The sequence below is a fragment of the Penaeus monodon genome, chromosome 24 (genome assembly GCF_015228065.2).
Source record: "Penaeus monodon isolate SGIC_2016 chromosome 24, NSTDA_Pmon_1, whole genome shotgun sequence".
In the NCBI taxonomy this organism is placed as follows: domain Eukaryota; kingdom Metazoa; phylum Arthropoda; class Malacostraca; order Decapoda; family Penaeidae; genus Penaeus; species Penaeus monodon.
The window spans coordinates 19,007,970-19,008,407 of record NC_051409.1 but is presented as its reverse complement, the minus strand read 5'-3'; the positions used below and the strand labels follow the sequence as shown (position 1 = coordinate 19,008,407).

Below are 438 nucleotides of genomic sequence, written 5' to 3'. Positions count from 1 at the left end.
TATACTGCAATAGACACCCTGAAATAGACCAATACAGAGGCAGAGAAAGCTTCTACACTTAATGTTATCAACCATCTTACTTACACAGCCACTGACCTTGTTTATCCTGTTGAGTGGAATGGGTCTCTCTCGAAACATGCCTGTGGTTAACATGTGCCTTGTGCCAAACTCCTCATTGATGCTTTGGTACTCATGCCGGCTGCAGCCCCGAGATCTTGTTAGCACATAATCGGCAAAGTTGTGGCTCAGTGGTTGGTACTTCTGCAAGGGTACAATGGGTCTTAGTTGTGTTAAGAAATACATCAAAGTAGCAGTTACTAGACTGGGTAGCAAGCACAAATGAAAGGAAACCAGACTTATGTATTTTCCCTCATCATGTCTTAAGATTAATCACATCAATGATAAAAGAAAAATGATGGAAGGGAGGGAAAGAGATAA

General features: G+C 41.6%; 1 protein-coding gene across 1 annotated transcript in view; it reads right to left on the bottom strand.

Moving 5' to 3' along the window:
- Positions 1-438, bottom strand: part of LOC119588635 (DDB1- and CUL4-associated factor 12-like) — a gene marked incomplete at its 3' end in the record, with an annotated part of 28,135 nt that overhangs the window by 4,536 nt on the left and 23,161 nt on the right. The window contains 1 exon segment of the mRNA XM_037937272.1: positions 97-261. Coding sequence (XP_037793200.1) covers positions 97-261 — 165 coding nt within the window.